Consider the following 21,879-nt stretch of genomic DNA (forward strand, 5'->3'; position numbering starts at 1 on the left):
ATCACTGAATATGTATTTGTTTTGAGTTAGCTAGATAGCCCCTGCAGACCAGTAATAGGAGATTTCTAGCTTTGTGAGGCTGAGCCAATGACCACCAAAGATTGCCAGGCGTCAAGGATGGTATTTCCCTGCCATCTGAAGGTGATGGAGAGAGAGAGGAGAGAATTAGGGCCCAAAAATCCAGATGGTGGGACAGTGTAGGAAGAGATGCTCAATGGATTCAGAGGCTTGTCGACATAAACTACACCAAGTATGACCATGGAAAAATCGCTTCACCCATGGGAGCTTTGTGGCGAAGAACAATCCACATGAAGAGTCTGGTACGAGGAGGAGCTTTCAATTTCCATAATAAGCTCCACTAGTAAGAGATTGGTGGCTTATGTGTAGAGTATCTAACAAGGTAGCCATCCTTGGGAGTGTAATGACCATGCTTAGTATGTGCCCAAATTAGTTCATCTTCACCTGCAAGAATCTTGACATGTGATTCAGTAAGAGCATTAGTATAACTGAGCCAGTCTAGGTGCCAAATGTCAGGTATGCCAAGTTGTAATGCCAATTTCCAAGCCTGAGAAAAAATATTAGTGTTTTTTGGGTCTGCTATTTGATCAAGATAGATAATACCAACATTAGATAAATAATGGATGAGTTCAGGTGGTAGTCTAAAGGCATTACCACTGCCGGACCATGGATGCATACCCACACGTATTGAGGAGCCTGACCTAATCCTCCAAGCCAGTCCATATCGAACATATGATATAGAGTTTAATGCAACTCTCCATACGGATGATATTCTTGTCCTGTTCCAAGAAGGGAGCCGAATCCACTCAAGTGTGCGAAGGGGCTAGATGTATTTTTGATGAACAAACTCACTCATAAGCTTTGTGCCGTGAGAATCTGCCAACCCATTTTGGCTGCGAGTGTTTTGGAGAAGGACTTGAGGTTTTTTAGTCCTCAGCCACCCCATTTCTTTGGAAGTGCAAGCAAATCCCAATGAACACATGCATAAATGTGACCATCTTGTCTCCCTTTTCATAAAAATGTACAATACAACTGTGGGATCTGCGAGAGAATGCCTTTTGGGATCCAAGCCATGGACAACCAGTAAACCGGAGTCGCTTCCAATACATATTTAATTAGAACCAATCGTCCAACTCTGGAGAGGTATTTGTGATGCCAAATGTTTAGTATTCTTTCAATCTTGGCTACTATCCAAGTCCAATCAACAATATTGTAATGAAGGGGTTTAAGTCGAAACTTAAGATACTTCAAACCATCATCCAAAGATAGGAGAGAGTAAGGAAATCTATGGAGAGTGAATTGGATCTCATGAGGTGAGCATCTAGAAGATGTAATAGTAGATTTTTGGGCATTACACTCCATACCAGTAGAAAAACAAAATAAATGCATAATAGATTGAAAGATTGATAGATCACCAATGCCCCATTGAGAAAAATTAAAACATCATCTACAAAAAGTAAATGCGTTAAGATACAATTGTTGGTGATCTTAATACCCTGGAGATGTCCCAGTCTGCGCTCTTCTGTAATGAGTCGGCTTAGGCCTTCCATAATTAGTAGGAACAGGAGAGGGGAGAGGGGACAACCCTGTCGAAGATCCCTCTCTGCATGAAAAAAGGGGGAGGCAGATCCATTGATGAGTACACTAAAAGATACCTTAGTGATGTAACACATGATCCAATTGACAAATTCCAGAGGGAATCCCAAATGGGTTAATAGCATTCTCAGGTAAAGCCAACTTGTGTGATCAAAAGCCTTTGCAAGATCAATCTTAAGGATCATGCCTTTCAATTTCTTAATTTTGATGGAGTGTAAAACTTCTTGTGCAGTACCAATGGCATCATGTATTTGTCGATTGTTAAGAAAGGCAAATTGTTCTGGGGAGATATGTGTAGAGAGAATGGGCTTAAGTCGATTGGCAATGATCTTATAGATGCAGTTGCAGAGAGAGATAGGTTGAAATTCGTTGAAAGATTCATGGCAATCAGATTTCAGAATGAGGGATATGAAGGTAGAATTGAAAACCTCATACATCTGACCACTGGTGCGACAATCTTCAATGATTTGGAGCAGATCTTCCCCCAGAATGTCAAAGAAAGCCAAGTAAAACTCGACCGGCCAGCCACCGGGACCAGGACTCTTGTCCTTCTTAAACCATTTTAAAGTATTGTCTAGCTCCCCCATCGTAACTGGCTTGAGGAGATCCTCAACTGCCTCCTGATCAACAAAGCAAGGAAAAAGGCCAGCCACCGTAATGATTTCTGCCAAAGTTACTTCCCGAGGGGCCTTGTAAATATTTTTAAAGTGAGATGAGCCGAGAGATGCTAAGTGATGGAAGGAGTGTACTCTTTGGCCTTCCTCATTGGTCATCTGCCAGATGGTGTTGATCGCTCGACGCCCGTTAGCATATTGGTGGTAGAATTTTGTATTGTCATCTCCTTCTTTCAACCAAATAGCTCTGCTTCATAGTCTCCATGTTTCTTCTCTGTCCTTTAATATTTTGTCCCGTTCAGTGTCCAAGTTGATGAGATGGGTCTTGGCATCAACAGATAAAACGCCCCTCCCATTTTCATCCTCTAGACTAGTGATCTCGATCTCGATGGGGTGGGGCTTGATGTCATCTTGCTGTCGCTTGTTATGACCCCAACCAATGGATAATTGTTTGAGTTTAAGAAGGTTGTTAGAGAAACCTTTTGAGATTGATTGGCTTGAACTTGGAGGGTGAGCCTTCCAAAACTTCGAGACTAAGCGGGTGTAGTCAGGGTCCTTTAGCCAAGTGGCATTGAATTTGAATGGAGATTTTGGTTTGCGATCTTGTCTGCTGATCTCAAGATAAATAGGAGAGTGATCTGATAAGCCCCTCGATCCTACCCATTGCCTGTAATTATGGAGAATGCCAATGAGCCTCTCCTTAATAAGGAAACAGTCCAATCTTCAAGCCAACATTGCCTCACCAGTCCTTTTGTTCCTCCAGGTAGGTTGAAGTCGCGCCATGGGAATATCAATAAACCGATGATCCTCTAGTAGAGCCTCCAAAGTATCAGATAAGGGGTCAATCTAGGCATTGTGTCCCCATGATTCAGTGTGTCCAATGGAAAAGTTGAGGTCACCACCCATAATGATGTTTTCAGCTTGTAAAAGAGCTGAGTTGAGCAAGTGATCCCAAAAAGCAACTCAGTTGTGATAGGGGCCATACACATTTATCAGACGAAGCTCCAAGCCCAAATCAGATGAGAAAATATCTGCACCAATGAAGCCATACCTGCCCCAAACATTTGATAGTCTAACCGTCCTAGGGTTAAAACCAAAGGCAATACCCCCAGATCGCCCACGAACATCTAGGGCATGGAAGTGCCATCTAGGTACCAGAGATTCCAATACAGGTATAACTAGGTCAATAAGACCTAGGGTTTCTTGAAGGAAGAGAACATCCACCCTTTCAGCTTCCATAAGTCTCCTGAAGGCTAGTTTTTTAGCGGGACTAGCCAACCCTCGACAATTAAGGGATAACCACTTCATGGGGGAGAAGAAGAATGGGTGCTTTGTGCTCTAAGAACCCAATCAATAGCGAGTTGTCAACCTTCCGCAACATCAATACCAACTTGATGGATGGCTTTGGAAATGGTAGAGTGACGACCCCGAGCAGATTTAGGGGGCTTAAGGGAGGGTATGATCCCAATACCACAAGAGTCCTTGACAGAGGATCTATCCAAGGAACGAAGATTGTAGGAGTGGGTAGGTCTAGAGGAGTCTGATGCCCCCGACAGAGAAGCATATAGAGGGGGGTCTAGGAACAAGGGGGGCGTATTTGAAAAAATAGGGGGGGTGAATCAGGGGGCAAGACAAGGGAGATGATGCAGATGCAGATGTAGAGGTGCAAAGTGAAGAAGTGTATAACAACAAAGACTCAGATATAGCAATTGAATTAACAATAAAACAGAGGAGAGGGTTACCCAATGAGAGCGCAACAACGGTCGCCACCCGGGATCTGGTAAGAGGAGGTGAGGGTGGACGGACCGGAGTGGTGCCACACTTCTTCCCCTGAACCTTTACTTGAGCCAAATTACCAAAAGTAGTGGGTGTCCTCTGTACATGTGAACCTTGCTTGTCCACCAATCCTTCAGTCGCTTCCTCCAGGGGGGAACATGGTTCACTAATGGGCATTCCTTATATAAATGCCCTACCTTATGACATCTTCGGCACCTGAAAGGCAACCCTTCGTAATCAAGGATTTGAATGCAAGTGAAGTGCTTCCAATGAAGGGTTATCTGTTCCTCCAACCCTTCTCTTGTGTCAAGGTGAACCAATATGCGGGCCAAGGACATATTGCTGGAGATAATAAGGGGTTTGTCATGATCCAGGTAGTTTCCTAATGCATTGCCGATGCGCTTGAAAAATGTCTTTGGACCAGAAGTGAAGTGACAACCGAGGAAGCCTCACCCAAAGTGGACCAACTCCCAATTGCTCCCTCTCAGGATCGAACAAGGGACTACATCGCTTGAGCAGGATGAGGGTTAGCTCTATGTGCCAATATTTTGAGAGCACATACGAAGTGTAATTAGCATGATGAATCGAAGGGCAAACCAACCACGCGCAAGAGTGGAAACGGATGGCAATTCGGTGAGTATTTGTCCCCAGATTTTAGTGATCCATTGTCGAAGCCTGACTGCAGAGTAGGATCGACCTTGTACCATCCCCACCAGTACTCGGTCCGTGGTATCCATCGCATCCCCCATCTGAATCCCTTCACCAAAGCAGAGAGAGACGTCTTTGTTCTTTTCCTTGACACACTTAGACTTCTTCACCGATTTGGATTTCTTGTTAGCCTGGGGGACCGAAGAGGGCTCAGGAGGGGGGTCCAGATCCTCAGCCCTAGGGTTAGTGTCACAGTGAGCGAAGTTAATGGGTGTGCCTTCAAAAAATCCGGAAGAGGGAGGGCCGGGTACAAAACACTGGGAGTTCGGCTGAAGAGGGAGAGGCCCAAAGAGATGATCCGGGGGGATTGTAACCGGTGCAGAGGATGAAAAGTGTGGGGGTGCAGTAGCAGAGGGAGTAGAGGAATAACCTGATGGGTAAGAGGGGGTGGTGGTATCAAGGCAGGTAGCCATGAATTGTAGGGATGTCGGAGAAGGGGGAAGATAATCTGAATTTGACTAGGGAAGTGAGGCATCAGGTAAGGAAACATTCGGACGTGAGGAGCTAGGGTTTGTTGGAATAGGTGTAGTAACAGCCCTAGGGTAACCGACAAGAGAGTCTGAGGGCGCAGACAACGACACATCCGACAGTGGAGGGGGTGTTGTGGTCTAGATGGGCATCGAAGCATACGGGTCGTCCATATAGTCAACCAGGTTTACCTCCATTTCCGTTGACCTGCCAACAGCTCGTGATGCTGGTGAAAGTTCCCTTGCCAGATGCTAGGTAGGGTGACGAAATTGAGGAGAGCGAAGAAACCCAGGTTAGCTGCCAGAAGGGTGCATGATGGTAGAGTTCACAAACTGAAGCTGCAGAATAGCAAACCCTAGGAAAAATTGGTATTGCATCATATCGGGTGAAGTTGCGCCATCGTTCTCTCCAAGCCATGCACTTTGTTATGGGAGGTATTTAGTGTTATCTTGAAGAGGAATTGCTTTTGCAATAACTTGTTCTATTGTAAGTTCTTGTGGAATAGTTACTCATTTTTCCTTAATAGTCCCTAAAATAATCAAAATTGTGACTCTTATATTATCTATATATTGGAATTTATAAATATATATATTGAGTTACAAAGAAGTAAAAAATTATTAAAAGCGTATGTTAATAAGGTTAAAAGGGGCGCTAATCCGAAGCAAGGAGACAAACTATATTCTAAGGAGAAGAAACATTAAATAAAGAGAGTTGAGAATTGTGAAGGTAATTTTAAACTACCTTATTATATTCTTATAAAAAGAATAATAAAATTATTTAAGGATATCAAACTTGAGGAGTAAGGGGATCATTTAATAAAAGATAAAGGCAACTTAAGCTCATCTTAACAAAGGAAGTAGTATATTAAGTGAAATATATGAAAATTGTGACTCATATATTAAGTGGAGTGACTCTTATATTATATATATATATATATATATATATATATATATATATATGTATGTATATATATTGAGTTACAAAGAAGTAAAAAGTTATTAAAAGCGTATGTTAATATGGTTAAAAGGGGCACTGATCTGAAGCAAGGAGACGAATTATGTTCTAAGGAGAAGAAACATTAAATAAAGAGAGTCGAGAATTGTGAAGGTAATTTTAAACTACTTTATTATATTCTTATAAAAGAAATAATAAAATTATTTAAGGATATCAAACTTGAGGAGTAAAGGGATCATTTAATAAAAGATAAAGGCAACTTAAGTTCATCTTAACAAAGGAAAATGGGGTCTAATCTAGAAACAAAAGAAGGAAGATTTTTAGAAACCTTACCTAGATAAGCTAAGGTTCTTTTTAAAATTAAGGGAACTGTCGCAGGAAAAGGCGTTACTATTTCTATCTCTCCCGCTGAAAGTAAAAATTTTATAAACCCTAAAGTTGCGAACCGATTAGTGATTCCTGAATTAAATATAATCGAAAAATTGGACTTCTTGGACAAAAAAACAATACGAAATAACTGATTTATGGTTAAACATTGGAGAATATACATTTATATCACAATTCTTTGTTCAATCCCTATGGAATGATCAAGGTGACATTATTCTGGGATTGCCATGGATGGAAACCCTAGGTTCCTTCATCTTAAATATGAAAAAGAAGTTTTTAACATTTTCCTACATGAAGAAGAATTTAACACTCCAAGATGTTACATTGAAGCCAAATTCAGTGACACCAGAAGAAATACTAGATATCTCAAAAGTAATTTTTCAAGAAGGTAAAAAAGTACTACAAAATATGCAAAGAGAAGTTGACAAGATCACTGCTGAAAAAAATGAAGAAGTTTTGCGACTTAAAGACCATAGTGAAAAACTACTGACGCAAATTAAGAAGCTAAAAAAGGACAAGAAGTTTTTGGAAAACAAGGTACAATAGCTTATCGAGAAAGAAGCAACAAATGTAGAAGTCCAAGTTGAAGGAAAAGGAATAAATATTGATGCAGTGAATATCGTAACTCAAGAAGAAGGCAAACCAGTTTAAGGAAAGACGCACTTAGATGTTGCAGTTTAGATGATAAACATCCCAAGTGAAGGTTCTGTAACCAACTTAACAACATTGTCACCTGAAGTAAATTAAAATATCGCCACACATATGATAGGCGAAAGACAAACCAAAAGAACTCTTTATCTACATCCGAATCACAAGAGCAAACATCTCAATCAATCTACAAATCCATATCACTCAGAATATAAACAACAAACTTATGTTACGAAGAATACTGAAGTGTGCACAACTCAGTCCAATAATAACATTTCATCACAAGTTTCCAATAATCAAAAGATTTCACAAAAAATTAATTTAGGATGGTCAGTTCCTTCCTTCGTGCGATAGTTGGATCATATCAACTTGTGTCGAAAAAGATGACTGTCCCGAGACGAGAAGACGTTTGTAGCAATAAAAAAGAGGTCAAGTCCTTTCATCAACAAGCATTGAGGACAAAGCTTTTTGAAGAGGAAGGCAATGCTATGAATATAATTATGTAAAAGTAATAAATACAGATAATAAATAATAAACAAAATAATATGTAAATTAGTAATAGTTAGTTAAACAAAGAAGCATGTCTCTACAGACATGACTGTTCATGAAAGGGTACTTATCTGGCTATATATACAAGACCCTCAATCTCAATTGTATCATCATTCTTATTCATACATTTTAATATATATATTTTTGTATCTCAATGGAGATCTTTATATTCCAAGTCTTCTGGAGTATTTAAAGTGAAGAAGGAACTCTGATACCAACTGAAGCGAACAAAGTTCATTCTTCACGTTAAATACTCCAAAAGACTTGGAATATAAAGATCTCCATTGAGATACAAGAATATATATATTAAAATGTATGAGTAAGAATGATGATACAATTGAGATTGAGGGTCTTGTATATATAGCCAGATAAGTACCCTTTCACGAACAATCATGTCTGTAGAGACATGCCCCTTGTTTAACTAACTATTGCTAATTTACATATTATTATGTTTATCAGTGTTGATAATATCGGTATCGGAAAAATATCGACGAGGGTCTAGAAAACATCTTATCAGCAATGTCGACGAAAATATCGACAAGCATAAAAAATGCATAATATATTCATTTTTTTTCTTCAGATTTTTAAACATATAAAGCAATAACAACATGAAATAAACATATTGGCACATAAATATAAAGAAAGCACTGATATATATGATGTCAAATAGAAATGATACGTCAAAGGCGATACCAAATCCCGCTGATCCCTGATAATTGTCCAATCAAGGACTGAAATGTGGAGAACCAATACAAAATAACATCAATATATAAAAGTATCTCATCATCATGAGTTATATGTAGAAAAACAAATAAAACTAGCAGCCATCTATCTAAAATCAGTGCCCTCTCCCTCTTTTACGGGAAAACATGATGGGCTATTTCCAAAGCCTGCCCCTAGCAGTAGAAGGCCATGTCCCTAGCCCTGCACCTAATGTCAAATAATGAGTGCTAGGTATGGAGATGTGCTCTCCTATATCTATAGCAGATGGTGTTGATGCTAATGCTCCCACAGCCTCCTACTCCTCCTCCTCTACCTCCTCCTCCTTGTGTTGTTGTTTCTCCTCCTCCTCCTCTTGCTGCCCCTGTGCTAATGGATCATCTGGCTCTAACCATGAAGGTGACTCCTCCAAGATGGGCACCTCAGACTCCACCCTCCACTGAGACAATACATCAATATTGTTCAAGGAAATGGCATCTGGATCCATTGTTACTTGTATTTACTTCACTTGAAGTCAGATATTGTAGTGCACATACACTAAATCATTGAGGTGTGCGAACTCCAACCTATAAGAGTGTAAAAAAAACTAATGAGTCTTGACTCTTGACTCTTGACACTTGAGGGTCATAAATTAAAAATTAAAAATTACAATAAATGTAATTGCTCATTTGAAGGTTGAAGCTCAAAGTTATACTTGTTGCGCTTTTTTGAGTGTATTTTCTCAAATACAGTCCAATTGTGCTCACACCCTGAAGAGCTACATGTTTGATTCAGGATTTTTATGGCCAATTTATGCAAATTTGGTGCCCTTGTACCATAATTTTGCCACCAAATATCTACAACAAAATAAAGAAATAAAAAAGTAAAAAACTTAAAACATAATTAAACTTTCAAATAAAAGTTACATAATTGAATTTTAAAAATCTAGAATTATAAATAAGGAAATTCTAAATTGAAAATTCTAATGAGTGATGACTTGTCACTTTCTCATGAAGAGGGTTGTTTACCTAATAACATCATCAAAGCCAAATAGGCCAACACAATCCTGATAAAACTGTTTCTCGCAATTGATTTTGCTATGAAGCTCAGGATCAGGTACCATCCTCTAAATATAGGAATGGAGCCCTTCCATCACCTCACCATCAAAATCAAAGGCACATTTGTGTATGAAAATGCAGGGTTGAGGAAGAGTGCTGCTGCATGAATGGGTCGATGAAGCATCCCTATCCATCGACTATCAATCACATCCCATAACATCATATGACTATCAAGCCCAGCAGAACCCTTTTCTGCATAATAAGAACGAATAGCCTCCTTGGCCCTATTTATGGCCTCATACAAATAAGCCATTGCAGGCTTGTCCCCATCTACCAATCTCAGAACCTTTACTATAGATTCACTAACTGAACACGCCTCTTCTACTCCCTGCCAAAACGTGTCAGAGTACACCTTTTTTGCAATGGCTCTCCTGTCTTGTCTCATGATGTATCTACAATCACGCCACTCATCAAAAACAAACATTTGCTTCAACTCGAACTGGCATCGAAGCAAAGACTAAAGAGTAATAAAGTTGGTGGAAAAACGTGTGATTGCAGGACGCCACAACTCCTTGTTTCTAGTGTACCTCCGCATGAGGCTAAGAACAAAAGCATGGGTTATAAATAAATGCGGGGATGCTCCTAGCCATATCAATCACCTCCTTGATGAAGGAGAGTTTACCCATATCCTCAAGCCATATCCTTAAGCAACAAATCGATAATGTACTACACAGAGTCCAGAACAATGTGCGGTGCCTCTCCATAAGCATCCTGCCGATAGACACATAATTAGTTGCATTGTCTGTTATGACTTGCACCACATTTTGCACACCAATCTCCCCGCTGAACCCATCTAACAACTCACATATCATTGCTGCATCTTTGATATGTGCTGATGCATCCACTGATTTAATAAACATGGTACCTTTACGAAAATGTACCAAGAAATTTATAAGGGTCCTACCCTTCCTATCTGTCCAACCATCAGACATCACTGTGCATCCAGAAAGTTCCCATGTTTGTTTCAACTCCGCCAATCTAGAGTTGATGTCTTGCTTTTTTGCTCGAAGAATTGGCCCTCACAACTCCTCATATGTAGCACTTTTGTACCCTGGGCCCACAATAGCAATAGCATCACACATTGGCTGCCAAACTGGATTGGTTTTGGTGATGCTGAGAGGCAAGTTGCTCTAGAAAAGAGACCTCCCCATAACTCTATCTGCTTCTTGCTTCTCCTTTCTTTTAACAATTGATTTTATGGAAGGTTGTGCTTCATGTCCTGTTCGTGGAACAAAAAATGATGACCTCGCACTAGTAATAGCAGGTGATGCTGTGGATCCCCTCCCACTACCCTCAGCCTCAAAATCAAAAGGAGGTATCTCGAAATATCTACCTGCATGTTCAACCTTGTTTCTTTCTGACTCCTCCTTCTTTCTGTCTTTTTCATCAACTGCTTCAAGAGTTTGTATAAGCTCCAGACTAGAAACTGTACAAAGCCCAACATCATGTCCAGGGAGTCTAGCCAAATGGTATTTCAATTGCGTAACCCCTCCTGTCACCTTGGTCCCACACAATTTGCATGATAGATATGCCCGATTTGTCCCACCATCAGGCTCTCCATACTCCCAAAATGGGTCCAAGGCTTTTGGCATATTTGTAGTGAGCTAATTCAAACCTAGGGCACCAAAAAAACAAAAAATTGGAATTAATGATTAAATTTACTCCACCCATACACAAAAACTAATAAGTAATAACCACCTCATTTTACAAAATAATTTTTTTGCTACATTATTTGCAATGTGAATTCAATGAAAAATGACAATAAGAGGGTGCATTTGAAAGTTAAAAAAAGAAATGGAGTTTGCTGTCCAAATATGGAGAAAACCCTTGCATTGGCTCATGGGCATGAAAATCATAGCAAATGGAAAAAGGAAGAAGAAGCAAAATGTTGGTAGGCAAAGAGGCAAGCAAGAATAACCCTAAATCTATGAAAAAAATCATTAACATAGGGGTTTTTAAGAACATACATGTTAATGGAAGAAATGAATTTTGTCTCACTGTTCTTCAATCTTTGATCAACAAAAAATTCGTAGTTGGTGGTGATAATGGCTTGTCGATCCTCAATTCCTCCTTGACAACTACCACAACACTCTCCCCTTCCTTCTCCAACACTCAGAAAACCAAAATGAGCAAAAAAAATCGCTTGTTCCTTTTTCTAGGTGCGGGTTAGACGGACCAACGATATTTACTATCGTTGCACGATATTTTCGCGAGGTATCAGCGAAAATATCGCGATATTTTATCGCCAATATTTTGACTTCCCGAAAATTTGCGATATTTCTGAATATCGACGATATATCACCGATATTGTCAAAACTAATGTTTATTATTTATTATCTATATTTATTATTGTTACGTAATTATATTCATAACATAGTGTAACTTGGTAGGGCCCCTTCCTCCGATGTATAATCTTGACAACAGAACTAACTCTTGGACGACGGGACAACAACCAAAAATTATGCGAAAAAACTTCAAAAACCTCCGCAATCACACATTGGGGACTCTGATTTCTAGTAATGCAGCCTTCATTTGTAGTAGTGACAATCTAATGCTCGATGGTGGTGACATGACTAAATGCATATAAATGCATAAGAAGAAACCTTAGCCATCATTTGAAGTCTCGTACAATCTCTTTCTAACCCCAACATATCTTGTCTATTAATATATATTGTTTATATTTAATAGTAATAGAATTTTGACACAATAAAAATTATTGGTGAAGTGACGTAGCAACCTAAAATTTATTCCACAAGATATAAACAACAAATATTCATGTTGTCTGTGTAACAATTCAAGCCACGAAAGAAGCATCTAACAAATGCCCTTGTCTTTCATATTTTTTATATAACGTTGCTCTAGAATTTGTCTGCAACATTGAAGAGGAGATCTACCAAGGTCTTCCATGAAAATTTATTGAAAGTGTTCTAAAGGAAAAGAGATTAAAATTTAAAGTTGTTGCTTAGATAGAAGATCGAAGGTCATTGACCCGCTGTGTTGAATAGGCTCAAATTTTTGGCAATATTTTTAATGCTTTTGATCGAGAAGTGTCTGGAGTAATCACGACAAAATGTGAACGCTCCTAAAAAGCTCCCTAGGCTTTAGGTATCGCTCTATACACTTCTTGAACATTTTGTACCTACGTTGAAGTTCTCGGGAGTGGGGAAATGGTGGCTATGGGTTCCCAGATTTGGGGAGCATTACTTGTGCAACTTTGGTATGCTATAAAGAAATTCCTCCTTGATAGCAGTGGTGCTAGCATGGTTGATTATGTTATGGCTAACTAGAGCTTGATCTACCACATTTGGAATCACTTCGTTTTGTCCCCACTCTTCATTGTTGACCACATCTACGTCATCTTTACCCTTGTGGACACCTCCCTTTCCCCACCTCCATCACTCCTAAGATTGTTTGACAACCAACTTACTATAGTTCATGTTGATGTGGAATATGCTAATACTTATACCTTTCACCCTTCCAAATTGTTCCACCCTCGTTCTACCTCTTTTTCCTCAACACAAGTATGACCAAAATGAATAATTTTCAATGGTCCTTTGGGAAGCCACCTAGACTTGTACCCCCATAGCATCTACCACAAGAAGCCTATTTCCCCCCTGGGCAACTCTTCTATGAACATGTGGCATGGCAGTGGATGCAAGGCTATGCATAGGTATCTTTGTTTGTCCTCACCCATGACTCACCCTCTATTCTATCTACACAAAGGGACTATTGTCATCTCGTTAGACATAAGAAATGATACTTTGTTGCTCCAAGGAGATGTGATTTTTTTTAGCCTTACACACTTGCCCTAAAACCTTCTAGCATACACTCCTCACTAAGAAAGTTACTCATTTTCAAACATTGATTACCACTCTTGGATTTTAGATGCGATTTTATGCAATGAATTTGTTGTGTTAATCCCCTGCTCTTGCCCCTTCTCCCCCACCTCCTATCACTTACTTTCCTTGGGAGACATCAAGGCTGTCCAGACATTTGAGCACTAGCAAAGCATTGGTTGAAGGTCTTTGAGTCAAATTTCTCAAGTATGGTATTGATTCAAGGCTATCTAGACTTGGAGCACTAGCAAAGCATTGGATGAAGGACTTTGAGTCAAATTTTCGCAAATATGGTATTGATTATCTCGCATTCCACTTTAATGATGTGGTTTGCTCTGACATCCTGTTGGCTTCTTGGAGGAGTGCTTGCAAGTTGCATCCATGTAGGTTCAAAACAATGAATGACCATGAAGGAAGCACGTAACAAACCTTGAGCATCGACATATCCAACAAATAACCACAAAGGCAAGTAAATCTAATAACATCTCTTATCAAGAAGAAATGAACTGATAACATCCATGATTGAATGCAGACAGAAAGGCAAATCATTTATAACCATACCCATGGAGGTAAGTGCGTTAAGAGCTATTCCCGTTGATATTTAAGAGAGAGTACAACATGCACAAGGAGCGTTCATAGCTCAAGCACAAAGTTATTCAACAACTGATAGCCAAAAATTAACACGTTACCTTCGAAGGAGCAGGAGCCTCTATTTATGCAAATCTGAATTTAGTTCTCTTTCTTGCTCTCTCTCTCATAAGAAAATATATTAAAATAATGCATTGAAACACCAAAGCATCTTTAAGTAATATTCGTTTCTATGCCTAACAGTTTGGTAGTTAATGTGCACAATGTATCATCTACACTGTTTCTAAATTTGAGGATAACTTTGAAATTTGATACATATAATTGTGGGACTTGTATGATTGCACACACCTTTGCTAAGCTTTATGCTTATCATCCTAAAGATGTAGTTTTCAGAGCAATTGATTTTGGAGAGAAACAAACTCAAAGCTCAGGGGCAATCACATTTGCGGTCCATGGTATCATTGAGGAGGCCTGAGAATGTTCATCCAAAGTCTTATGCTTTCGTGGACTTCCAGAAAGCTTTTGATTGTGTTTCAAGAGAATCCTTGTTCTAGAGATTATGTGATATTGGTGTCTTCAAGTCTCTGATGGTTGCTTTTATAAGGTTCTATGGTACAATTATAGGTCAGTTTCACAAGCTCACACATTCCAGGGATGCCCCCTCTCATCACCTTTATTTGTGATCTACATTGTTGAGTTGGAGGTACACCTCAAGAAGAATACACATGTTGACACTTGACGATGGTTCCCTTTTATACCATGTTTTGATTATACTACTCTTGTTTGCATATGTTGTGGTCCTTTTGGCTGCCTCCTTGGAGGGCCTATAGAGGCAATTTGATGTCCTTGTGAGGTTTTGTGATAGTAGACACTAGACAGTTGGTGGTGAACCTTGGCAAAACTAAGCTTATGATTTTTAATAAATTAATACTCCATAGAATGCTATGCCAGACTTCCACTTCTTCTTTAAAGGGGTGAGTGGAAATCACTACAAGTTACATTTACTTGGGAGTCCATTTCATGAGTCCTAGAGTTGAGCTATGACCCCTATCCCAACCTCTTCTCAATGAGGGGGGTATGGGTCTGTCTTTGTCCTTGAGCACCAATTTTTCAATATGCAACTCTTAGGATATCCCCTCTAAGATTTATCACTTTGACATGATCATCAAACCTACTGTACTTTATAGTGTTGAGGCTTGGAGGTCTAGTTTGCTTCTAGTTGGTGAAGCTTGTGCAGAGAGAGTTCAATCTATCATTCTCCATTGAATTATTTGTAGCAAATGGACGGTATTATTTGTTGCAAGTTGCAACTAGCAAGTGGGCTATGTCAAACTTTCACTTGAAGGGGGTGAATGGAAATCACTTCAACTTACATTTGCTTGGGGGTCCATTTCACAAGTCCTATAGTCGGGTTATAGCTTACATCCAAACTTCATGTCAACAAGGGGCCTGTCTTTGTACTTGAACACCATTTTTTCCATATGCAACTCGTGGGACATCCATTTTAAGATTCAACACTGACATGATCATCAAACCTACTGTACTTTATAATGTTGAGGATTGGAGTCCTAGTTTGCTTCTAGTTGATTAGGCTTGTGCAGAGAGAGTTCAAATGGGCTATGTCAAATTTCCACTTCTTCTTTAAAGGGGGTGAGTGGAAATCACTAAAACTTTTATTTACTTGGTGGTCCATTTCATGAGTACTAGAGTCAGGCTCCAACCTACATCCCAACTCATCTCAACAAGGGGCTTGGGCCTGTCTTTGTAGTTGAGCATCAGTTGTTCTATATGAAAATCGTAGAACATCACCTCTAACTTCATCATTTTGGCATGATCATCAAACCTACTGTGCTTTATAGTGTTGAGGCTTGCAGGCCTAGTTTGCTTCCAATTGATTGGGCTTGTGCAGAGAGGTTTCAATCGATCATGCGTCTTTGTATTATTTGTTGCAAATGGGATAGTTAAATTAACACTTCTTTAAAGGGGGTGAGTGGAAATCACTACAACTTACATTTACTTCGGGGTCCATTTCATAAGTCCTAGAGTCGGGCCACGACCTAAGTCCCAACCTCATCTCAACAAGGGGTACTTGATCACCATTTTTTCCATATGCAACTCCTAGGACACCCCCTCTAAGATTCATCACTTTGACATGATGATCAAACTTACTGTACTTTATAGTGTTGAGGATTGGAGACCTAGTTTGCTTCTAGTTGATTAGGCTTTTATAGGGAGAGTTCAATCTATCATGCCCCATTGTATTATTTGAGGACACAAAATGAAAAATTCCAAAAAACTGTTGGTGAAATCAGGGCCCAGAGCCCGTGACAAAACCCAACTAGTAGAATGACACCCCAAGTGGGTGCCCCAAATGGTCTTGCAGAGTCAAACCAGCAATCCAAAAACAAGAGGAAGTGTTAGGGGACCCTACTCAAATGCTAGACATCCCAAGGACACAGAAGAGCCTGCATGTCAAGGATGAGAGATTTCAATGTCATCAATGGGCTGGTCATGTATGGAAACAACACAGAAGTAGGCCGCACCACAGTACCTCTAAGTGGGTAGAGGTGTATGTGAGTATTAAAATGTGAAATCCAGATGCTGTACACTAATGGTCTTTCCAGGAATGCCATTTACAAAATTATAAAAGATACAATGATGGAAGTATTGACACAGCTGTTGCTCATAAGATTAACAAAAGGTTCGATAAAATTTGACAGATCATATGCAGTACTTTTTGACCACCCAAAAGAAATTAGCACACATACAAAGTGAAGAATAAATTCTATAAAATCAAGCGTGTTATGATGGGGAATATTGATGTCCTTGGCTATGATAAAAATACGGTATTTTGGTCTGCCTAAAATAGAGAACCTATAATTTCAGGTTCTGGCACCAGTTTTTGAGGTCTGTAGAGGGCAGGACTCTTACAGGATGAAATTCAAAAAGACACAGACAGAGCATTAAGAATGGTGGAACATCAGACGGAAGGCAGACGATTTTCCCAAAACGTAGCATGTAATTTATAAGTCTCTGCCAACTTATAAAACTAACAAATATATCTTGATCCTAGGTGTGGGATCCTTTCCAAATAGGCCTACATAATTGAAATTATCTTTTATACATAAATACAATGTTACACCTTGGTCCTCTTGGACCCAACATAATTGTTGATGATATCACAGAAGTCCCCATCCACAGAGCGGTGCAAAGTCTTCACAGTCACCAGAATTTATTGCATCATTCTGTGGTCTCCAAAGACCCTATATTATCCACTACATTTCATCATTTCATCTAAAGAACAGGAATGCAATTGGGATGGTGTTACAAGTTGATTTATGACTTCAATGAATCCTCCTCTGAATTAACCTTCATGAACGATAGAGCAAATTACAGAAATATAAGTTATCATAACATTAATATTCCCTTGTTAAGGTTGGCTCCATTGTAGGCTTATCTACATGGAAAGCAGGGTTCTTGTTCTTAAGTTATGGCGAAATACAAATTCGTTTGGTGAGGTGGATGGCCATCTCTAGTGAGAACTTGATTCAGGTAAAGCTACACAGGATTGAAACATGATAGTTAGTGGAGTTGGACACAAATACTGCTTTGAATTTTTTGAGTGCCACCAAGAGTGAGCTTCTTCAACTGCATAACATTCATTTGCTTGGATGCTTTTTTGTTAGTCCGAATTCCATGTCTTCTCAGAACTGGGAGGGGGTATTTAGTTTAATTGTCTTCCTGAGATTTACTGTGTTTTTGTTTACCATGAACCCAGGCCTGTTTTTGGAGCAAAACCCCACTTCTAGGTGACAGGTCTAAACTATACTGGACTAAAAGAGTGGTCCTAACATCTATAGCCAAAGTTACATTGTATGTACAATATGATCAGTATGGTGCACACTGGACCTAAATTATAGATGACAGTTGCAAGACAAATTGATAGTCTACAGGACAAAAATGCAACCAGCATACCATTCAAAACCATAGGATCTTAGAATAATAATATAATTTGATAAGGTACCTGCCATCTTCCAATTAAACACAAGTCTGATAATGTAAACAGTGTTCAAAATTTTACTATCCAAGCACATGAAAATATTGGAACATTCATTTTGAAATGTTTCCAACAGGATCAAGAGCGAAGACATGAGACCAAGTGATGAGTTATGATTACTTTGATCTATATATACTTCATTAGACAATTTATCATTTGATTCTTCCAAATTCCTGGCTGTGACATGTGCATATTGAATGATTCACTGAAAAGGCATATTCCTATTGTTGTGCATCTATTTTCTGGGTTCACATAAGCAGGGAATCGACCAAAAGCTATCTTTTTTATACTTTGAGCTCTAAAATCATTCGCTATGTGCTGAGAAGTCAAATCCAAAAAGTTCTGTCATAAACATCTGTTGCATGTTAATTGGCGAGACTGATTTATGGGAGGCCAAGAAGCAAATAAAGCCACACGAATGGTTGAGAGGAAGTTGTAAAACCAAAAACACTTCGTATTATCATAAACAAATTAACACTTCTCTTCAGTTAAAACTCTGTAAAATGTAATATTTTTTCGAAGTTTGGTCAATATTTCTTAATTACTGAATACTCAAAGATGAACTTGAAACAACAAATTTAGCATGATGCCATCTAAGAAAACAGGAACATCTTAAAATGCAATGGTTTTCGTTAGAGTGCATAGGTGTATGATAAAAGGAAAGCAAAAATTTTGAGTTTCGTAATATAGAAATGCTATATGTTCTGAGCTCTGCATGCAAATTGAATGCTATTGAATATTTGTTGATGGATATAGTCAGGTCAATCCTAGTAGAAAACTTAACTGATCTAATTCAAACATTAACCATGTGGCCTACTATTCATATTATGTGATGTGGAAGTCCATTTGTGATCTGATATTTTTGTGGTTCAGATATTTTGTCACCTTGTTTTTACAGTTATGCCACACAAATGCAGTTAGCAGCATGGACAAAAAGGATTTTTCTTTCCAGTGATTTTGCTCATTACAACCAGTCTACGTGAATTGTTATTTTGAAACAAGCTAAGATTGTATTCTTAATGCTTTTGCTTGTTGTCTGTGCTGTCATGTCTTTAGATACTTGAAATGGACACATATAGGTACCATGGACACTCAATGTCAGATCCAGGGAGTACTTACAGAACCCGAGATGAAATAACAGGTGTCAGACAGGTACTACAAACTATTTGAAAATTACTCCTGAATGCATTAAAACATCTCCCACTTCTAGGATTTATAATAACAGACAGAGTTGAATATGAGTATATTTTGGTGGTTTGCATTGCAGGAGCGTGATCCAATTGAAAGGGTCCGTAAACTTGTGCTAGCCAATAACATAGCCACAGCAGCTGAATTGAAGGTGCCAAAAGGATTAAGTGGATATTATTTTTTCCCCGGCATATTTTTTTTGTACTTTGGCTTGAATGCTTCTCATCATATTTATCTAGTCTGCAAGGTTTGCAGTTCAAGATAGGTTGTAATGACTTGCTGTAACTTAATTTTTTTATAGGATATTGAAAAGGAAGCAAAAAAAGAAGTTGATGATGCAATTGCCCTGGCAAAGGTAAATACTAAATACGATGTTTGGAATATCTGGAAATTATGTTTACTTTTGGAATTCTTTGTTAAATTTCTAGGTTAGCTCTTCATTGTAAATACCGTACATTAGCCTGAAGTTTTGATCTCAATAATTTTTTCAATTATGTTTCACATCAAGCAGGAAAGTCCACTGCCAGATCCTTCAGACCTTTTTGCTCATGTATACGTAAAGGGGTTTGGAACTGAGGTATCCAATATCTTGACCTTTTTTGGTAAATCTTTTGTAGTTTTCCTTTTTTTTTTTTTCCATTATAAACTCATCATTCAGGTGTCACTTTTTGGTAATGCAGGCATTCGGTGCAGATAGAAAGGAACTGAAAGGTTTATTGCCGTGATGAATGTTCTTTACAGTCCAATTTTTTGAGTTACAGTTGAATAGCAAATAAGAAAGCAAATGTTAAAGCAAATGTTCAGTGAAATTTATATTATTATTCATTGGGTGTAAGGGGTTACTGGGTCAATTCTTCCTGTTAAAAGACTTTAATTGACCAGTGTATTCCATGGAAAGATACTTTGACGGGCAATATTTTGGTATTGTCATTACTGCTATCTTCAATTCGCTGGCTTTTAACCATTTTTCAGGAAGTCAGTTCAAACTTCATATAAGAAAATGATTTGGAATATATTTCTGCACGTTTCTCCAACTTTTCCTTACGCAAGCCTGTTCGATATAAGAGTACTGTTTGCCTATTTCATCAGATGTTCAACTCCCATTATTTAGGTGTCTAAGATGGTTTTCTTGTGCTTTTGACTTCGAGGACTAGTCGTTTAGAAATTAGTTGGAAGAATCTCATTTAATGGGCAACAGAAGTATCTAAAGAAATTATTGCAATGCTGTTTCTCATGCTTAACATGCATTTTAGGTCATGGGGTGTTATCCTCTTCTTCTATTTGTCCTCAAAGTGATACATGCAGATCTATGTTGATAACCCCTTTGAGAGAACAGAATTATGACTTGTGTCCATCTGTTCCTCTGAGCCTTGTCCAAAGTGTTTCTTAAAGCTAAAGGTCAAACACATCCATTTCCTCTCCGAAGGCTCGTGTTTGTAAGTTCCTTTATTATTTCTTCAAGTATGGTGTGCAGTTCAATGGGATCACACGAGTGTTTAGGACGGCATTATGACGTTATTGGTAGCTATTTCCTAGAATTGATTGCCAATCAGAAAAAAACTGTTTTAAGTCAACCCCATCTATAATATTGCAGTTATAGATAAACTCCATACGTAATATTGGAGTGAGAATCAACTTTGTTTTGACATTCCTGCCAACTTGCTGGCAATTCAAATTCATTTCAGTTCTTTTTTCATTGATTTTTCTAGAAAAAGGATCAAATTAGTCTCTGCATATTATTGATTAAACCTCGGTCACTATCTATCTCTCATTTTTTATTGAAAATGTTGAATATGTGCAAGTGTACATTTGTTTGAACTTTGAATTGCCACCTATATTTGTAAAGTTTATTTTTCACTTTTCTGTTTGATGAGATCTATGTTTATATGGTTAGCTGTTTGTAAAACTGTTCCATCTATTCTGAACTTTGCAAAGTTCTATCGATTATACAAGGTGGGAGGTTGGGTATTTTTCAGGCAAATTTTGAGAGAACTAATTGCCTTTTTCCATCACTACTGAAGTTGAGGAAGGCAGGGAAATATCCAATAACTTGGAACTCAAAAGATGAACCATTTTGAAGGAATTGTTAGAAAACAAAGTTTTTACCATCCATATTCGTGAATGCTATTTTTTGCCCTTCTGGTGGATGAGAGCTATGATTGAATAGTCTGATTGTGAGTATTGTTCCATCTGTGATCGACTTTGTGCAGTATTGAATTAGCAAGCTGGGAGGTTGAGTGCATTTCTCAGGCAAAGTTTGACAGAACTTATTGCCAAATTCTTGGCTGCTGAAGTTGAGGAAGGCAGAGAAATTAACTCCATATTTGGAAATAAAAGGATCAACCTTATTGAAGGAATTGTCAAAGTTTGAAGTTAAGGGACATTTAAAAAAATGACACTGTCTAGAGTTTTATTTATTTATTTTTCTTCTCTTTTGAATTATCTATTTTTGTTTCATTTCAAGGACAAGAATAGATTGAGTTATACCATGGGATTTTCATGGTCCCTATTTATTTGAAAATATCTTAAAACATATCCATGCCAATTTGATTGTGCACTGGCAAATTTGGGGTCTCAAATGGAGCGTTGTGCATATTATGGAACCACATTCTCACTGTGGCCTGAAAGGTTTACGTGGCTGTCGTTGGAGGTCCATATGAGCTGCTTCTTTGGAG

At 38.6% G+C, this 21,879-nt stretch overlaps 1 protein-coding gene across 1 annotated transcript in view; it reads left to right on the forward strand.

The window, feature by feature from the left end:
• LOC149205763 (pyruvate dehydrogenase E1 component subunit alpha, mitochondrial-like) overlaps nt 1–20,238 on the forward strand; it is a 56,326-nt gene extending 36,088 nt beyond the window's left edge. The window contains exons 4-8 of the mRNA XM_089395150.1: nt 19,073–19,168; nt 19,284–19,355; nt 19,506–19,559; nt 19,716–19,781; nt 19,885–20,238. Of these exons, the coding sequence (XP_089251276.1) occupies nt 19,073–19,168; nt 19,284–19,355; nt 19,506–19,559; nt 19,716–19,781; nt 19,885–19,929 (333 nt within the window). The 3' untranslated portion in view covers nt 19,930–20,238. The remainder of the gene's footprint in view (nt 1–19,072; nt 19,169–19,283; nt 19,356–19,505; nt 19,560–19,715; nt 19,782–19,884) is intronic.
• Nucleotides 20,239–21,879: the final 1,641 nt, after the last annotated feature.

Source organism: Pinus tabuliformis, chromosome 1_2, assembly GCF_031772625.1.
Source record: "Pinus tabuliformis cultivar Carrire ecotype Pingquan chromosome 1_2, CPIR1, whole genome shotgun sequence".
Taxonomy (NCBI): Eukaryota; Viridiplantae; Streptophyta; class Pinopsida; order Pinales; family Pinaceae; genus Pinus; species Pinus tabuliformis.